Here is a 6,104-nt window from a genome sequence, read left to right on the forward strand (position 1 = left end):
CTGCTGATCTCAAGTTTATTGTCAGGCATGTGTAATTCAATCACAACCTTGATTTTCATACAGGTCAATGGCATCCATGCTAGTGACTCAGATCATAAAAGTGTATTTCCAAGGGGTGTGGGTATAGGTGGGCTGAACAGCTTGGGCTGGTTTATAAAAACAAGGGCCTCAAGTTATCTGCACTTATCCATTCTTCTTTGTTCCAGCTGCTGTTCTGCCCCACCAGCCACATCACCAGGGCAACATGGCATTCGCAGGCAAATACGAATTTGAAGGCGATGAGAACTATGATGAATTTGTGAAGAAGATTGGTAAGTATGTCTTGTGGTGTAAGTCTCACAGGTTATAAATTTGTCAAAAATACTTCTAAAAAAATGGGGCTTTTTACAGGAAAGTGCTGAGATCAACAGGGCCCAAGACTGGTAGGACTGCTTTGCACTTCAGCAGTTTCAGTTTTCATTCCTGGAATCAGCACTGTCAGTCACAGGAAGTAAGCCTGCTCTACAGAAGCAGTATTCCTTTTCAGTGGAAACAGAACTAAGGGCCAAGATATTTGCAATATGATAATGAAGTTTACTTTTTCTGTCCTTGGTATGCATTGATGGGCATACAAATTTATTATGAAAATGCTTGTCAAAATCTTACAGAGGAACATGTTTCTGTGAATGCTTTCAGAGGACTGTACAAAACTGCTTCAGAGATCACCCCATAAAAGCTCTTAGGGATGCTATGATCTGTGCACATAGCTTCAGTGCTTTATTTCAAAAGCAATAGCGAATAACAGATACATGTGCAGCTATGTAGCAAAGGCACAAGTTCATACATATTAAATTCCACACATCTGGATGTACAGATTAAGTAGAAGGGAATATTTACATTTTTTGTATCTATAAATTTATTCCGTGTATCATTTCTCAGGGAAAAGAATGCAAGACTAAAACTTGCTATTTTAGCAAATGAATTGATGTACCTTTATTTTCCTTTATATCGGTTATTTCAACTCAGATCTTTGGTACTGCTATTAAAAAAAATCCAAACAAATCAGATGCTCAGATGTCAGTGTCTGAGAACAGACATACCATTAGCAAGCTTCAGTTCAAATGCAGCTGGTAGGCTATTCCATTTGATAAACTATGTTTCTGTTGATTAAGGTCTCCCCAGTGACAAGATTGAAATGGGAAGAAATTGCAAAATAGTCACTGAAGTGGTGCAGAATGGAAATGACTTCACCTGGACACAGCATTTCCCAGGAGGCCGCACCACAACCAACTCGTTCACAATTGGGAAGGAAGCAGACATGGAGACAATGGGTGGTAAAAAGTTCAAGGTAAATTAATTTAGCTCCTAAGTTCTACACTGTCTCAGTTGGTTTTAATTGTAGGTAAAAATCAAATCTGTCTCAGGGACATCTTCCTTAAATAATTTTTTTCATCTGTCATAGCATAGAAACATTAATGTTTTCCCCTAGATATGTTTTTAAAAGAGCTAGAGCTTGAGAACTGTATGTACTAATTAAGAACACAGAGTGTCAAGCACCTACTGGTGTTGCAGCTCAAGCAAACATAATGCTCATTATAACTCTAAAGAGTTGGTTGGCAGCTGTGTTGTTGTCTAGCACCATACAGGAACAGCAGGACACTCTGAGGGGAGAGCTATGATCCCTGACTCTGTCTATGCCTGTCAGTTGCCCTGACCTTTTAAAGTCACCTGTACCTGAGCCTCAGACAAAAGACTGTGTAAGGTAAAGGGGGAAGAAGAAACCAAAGTACCTTTGTATCCTGCTCCTTGTTGGAAGTACAGAGCAACTTGCAACCTAAGCAGCCTCTAGGAAGATTACACAGTATTGATCTGTTCCTGTCATGGACAAAATCTTGATCCAAAAACCTACTATTGAATGGTTACTTTACTTACCTTATTTTCCATCTATTTAAGGGAATAACACAGTTTGGGACATTTAAATTCTGCATTAGTGAGGTGTCCAGAACCCTGCAATACATTACTGGACAAATGCTTTATATGTAGTGAAGAAACAGGAAAAACAGCGATTGCATCAGGAAGCTGTGACAAAATAAGAATAGGAAGAACACTGCATGACTTCCAGAATGCTCTTTTAGTCATATCTTTCTGATTATGAGAGGGAAAAAAAAAAAAAACATGCTTTGGTAAATTTTTGTGAAATTTAACAGATAAGTTAAGACATAATTCTAGTTGGTAAATTTTTTGCAAGCTTAACAATTTTGAAATACTACAACATTTTCTTCTTTTTGCCCTGGGCACTGTAGCAGTCCAAAGCCTATTAAGCAGCCAAAGATGGAGGCAGAAGGAACAAATCTCAGCAGAGAAACCATTGCCTTTTAGAACAGTGTCACAGAACAATACATGAGCCAGTAAGATTGTTTCCTTATATCTGGTAAAAAAATGGCCACTCAACTCTTCATTTTACAAATTACTTTTTTCTCCTCTAAATGTGGCTGGCTCATCTGTCTGTCTTGGTAAAAGCAGGGGCAAGACTGACTAGTTACACAGACATGACTGATTTTGTGACCAAGCTACTTATCTTCTTGTGGCGGTGAGCTGAGCTGCTGTAACATCTCTGATCTTCACAGCAGCATCTGACATACCTCCTCCATACAGGAGCAGCTGGTACATGTTACAGCCTAAGGGTGTGACTACAGACTGTGCAGTTGTGTTCACCTAAACTTGAATGAGAGATGATTTCTAGTGTAGTCGAGAGGTAGGACATGCAGGATCCTAGGGTAAAGATTCACATTGCTTGGCCACAGCAACTTCTGTGCTGCTTGCAGGCAGGTTATTATTAATACCTGAGAATGCCATTTCAAAATTAACTCAATCATGCCTTTTACTTCACTGTGAAAACAATAGTATAAATGCCAGTAATCCCAGGGAGCATGAAACCTTCCTCTGTTACTCATTAACCTGTACTCCATTACAGGCAACTGTTAAAATGGAAGATGGGAAAATAGTAGCTGATTTCCCCAACTATCGTCATACTGCAGAGATTGCTGGAGGAAAGCTAGTAGAGGTATGTTCTCAAATATCCAGATTAGTTTATTAAAAAAAAATGCAAAAAAACCAAAACCTCTAGAGCAGCAGGCTTAACATTTTGAGATTAGAAAAATGTTTTTTAAAGTAAAGGAAAACTATTAAATAACTTTCGGCCATCACTCTGGGTAATAGTCTACACTTCAATGCAAAAAAATAAATGAAGAAACTTTAAATCCTGTATTGCTGAAAAATTTGACATGTAGATCTTGCATCCTCAGTTTAGCCACAGTTTTATAGCTGTAAGACTGGAATGTTCAGTCTGAAATATTCCCCAGTTTCCATGTCTTTGTGTTCACTGTGCTTATGCCTCAAGAATAGAAAATAAACTTTTTACCTACTACTTACATAGTTCTTTAAAGTTATTCACTTATTTTTCATTCTTAGAAAACTATCTAGCTGTCAGTCCTCACAGCATTTCTGTAAAAACCCTATTTCCTTAGTCTTACCACAGGAAAAAACACACAACAAAACAAAAGAAGTTGGATTTCAAGTAGTATCCTGTTTTATCAAGAAAAAGGCAACATAGCTTTGCAAGATTACTGGAACTACAATACTTCCAATAAAATTGGTAAAGCAGATAGGATTCCCAAACATCATGGTTTTTGATTCTCAAAAACTTCCCTGAACTGACTTATGTCCAAGTGCATCTCCAACAGAGACTAACTGAAAGTTACACTGTGAATCAAAAAAGGACACTCACTCTCTGAGAATTGTAGTGCTAATAATTTCTTTATTTTGGAGAACAATTATCTCACTTGTCTAGAACACTGATAACTTGGAGTTGGTGAAGCCATGTTTTACATGGGATACATTGAAGCTATCCCTAAAGAAGCTGTGCTTTTGTGTAAGAATATTTGCTCTGTGTGTTTCCAAGTTGACGGGGACATTCAGTTTATTTCCTAAATGCTGCTTCTACCAGAGGGTAAATTTTGGTTCAGTCAAGGACAGGTTCTGTGAGTCAGTCCACACATCTTTTCATTTGTGACACTGAAGTTCTAATTACACTGTTCAACCAAATCTTTGCTTTGCTTTCATTCCAGATTTCTACTTCTTCTGGTGTAGTCTACAAAAGAACGAGCAGAAGGATTGCTTGAGGCAGTAAAGCCAGTCTCTTCCAGTGCGCGGAAAAACAAATAATACAAATAAAATCTAATGCTGATTTTCTTTCCCTCCCTCTTTCTTTTATTACAGAATTCTTTTCACTCCCTTCCTCTTGTATTACAAACATGAAGAATTGTTTTTCAGAGAAATGTTATCCTCAACATTAATGCTTACCCCAATTCCCAAAGAAATACTCAGAAAATCAGAATGCAAAACTCAGAAAATGCAACAAAGCACTTAATGATGCTGCTGCAGTCAGTATTTCAGAATACAAAATGTACCTGGCATGTTCATATGTTGTCTACCACCCACTTAGTAGACACTCTATTAAGCTTCTGTCTAGAGAATAGGCCAATACTCTGCCCAACACATACATCAAAATCCAAGACCTGTTCAAAGTTTTTTGCCCTGTTACTGGTTGGATGACAAATTTAGGATCATGAAAACAAGAGAAATTCAGTTTATCAATCAGTAATAGATATGCTTTCATACTGCTATCATGGATTTTTTTGTTCTCATCAGTATCTCCACTCAACCCAAATTCTCAGAAGACATTTCAAGATTTTACAGACTCCTGCAGAAAAACTTGGAGCATCCTATTTTGTCAGTGCAATCCAGTTATTTACATGTGAAAACCTGTTTTCTTGAACACAATAGAAAATAAATAGAACTATATAGAATGACCTGTAGAGCTAGGCACAGGTAAACACTGGGCAAATGTTACATGAAACTAAAGCTCATACTAGAATTAAGGGATGGTGGTGTTCTGTCTGAACCATTCACACCCACAAAAACCTGCTCTGAAGGTGTTGGTGCTGATACCTGGTGATGCCCTGCTTTGAAAATTGAAGCAGCCACCACTAATTCCAGTTATAGAAGCAACTATGTTTAGGGTTGTGCAACTAGCACATTTTGTTCTTACATTCCGCATGTGATCTGCATGTGACCCATTATACAGACAACTCTTTAAAAGGAAGAGTGATATTTTTATCTAGGCTCTCCAGAAGGCATGTAAAGGGGTGCTCCCTTACTGGAAAAAAAGCAGTGCTGTCTTTTCAGCTGGAGGACATTCTTCAGGCTTGTCTTGAAATGGCAGTACAAAGAGCAAAAATAAACACCCCTTGGAGAAAAAAAAATAATTAGAAACTCATGCAGAATTATCCCTAAGAACTCAGCAGTGTTTGGCCCACCTTGGCTAGTATCTAGACACCTCAGTAAAAAATAGCACTAAACTAAAACTTAAGCAACACCTGTACACTTTACTCATGAGTTCATTATACTGATCAAAGAGCATCACATCAGCTTTGTTGTTCACTGCAGAGTGTAAAACTTGCTGAAACAGAAATTATTAAACTGGTTTTGACAACTTTTCAAAGACCAAACTGTGACTTTCTCACAAACAGGGAGATGGTAGTAGTTTCCCTTTCCTTTCTTAAAAAGCATTAAGCCACAGCTGTGAAGATTTGTTAAAATAAGTTCATTTTAACCTCTGGTGCCTAATCAAAGACTTTTTTCCACTTGGTATCTCTGCTACAGCTCATCAGGACTTACTAGTAGGGTTTTTTTTAATTTTAATGTCAGCATTCTTATTTTCTTGGTTACATCTGCAACATCCTTCCAGCTAAGAAGGTAACTACTGCCATACCCCATTTTGTATGCATTCACTTTTGCAGCAGCCTTTCTTACTTGAAAGTCTGTCAGGGAAGTAAGAGTTAATTCTAATCTACAACTATGCTGCACCAAAAAGCACAAGTACAGAGTGGGAAGTTTTGCATCCATTTGATGAAAATTAACTCAGCTTTGTGGGCACCTCTGCAGCCCCCTCCAAAAGGAATTGTGGCAAAAAGTCTTCAGAAAAGTGTCTTTAGTTTGGTGGTTCTCTTCTACATAAGCTCTTCCTGAGGAGGTATGTTTTCACAAAAGAAAACAAGAAGTCA

At 37.9% G+C, this 6,104-nt stretch overlaps 1 protein-coding gene across 4 annotated transcripts in view; it reads left to right on the forward strand.

Moving 5' to 3' along the window:
• The window catches only part of FABP6 (fatty acid binding protein 6), an 83,604-nt gene that overhangs the window by 32,849 nt on the left and 44,651 nt on the right, over positions 1 to 6,104 (forward strand). For 3 of the 4 annotated variants that reach the window (XR_007890820.1, XR_007890819.1, XM_051631516.1), the window contains exons 2-4: positions 207 to 311; positions 1,152 to 1,327; positions 2,954 to 3,043. Coding sequence is in view for 2 of the 4 variants with exons in the window: in XM_051631516.1 (XP_051487476.1) it covers positions 207 to 311; positions 1,152 to 1,327; positions 2,954 to 3,043 (371 nt within the window). In the remaining 2 variants the exon portion in view is untranslated. Of the gene's footprint in view, positions 1 to 206; positions 312 to 1,151; positions 1,328 to 2,953; positions 3,044 to 4,106; positions 4,694 to 6,104 lie in introns of those variants that run through there. The other variant, XM_051631517.1, reaches the window with a different exon arrangement.

This window comes from Apus apus, chromosome 13, assembly GCF_020740795.1.
Source record: "Apus apus isolate bApuApu2 chromosome 13, bApuApu2.pri.cur, whole genome shotgun sequence".
NCBI classification, from domain to species: domain Eukaryota; kingdom Metazoa; phylum Chordata; class Aves; order Apodiformes; family Apodidae; genus Apus; species Apus apus.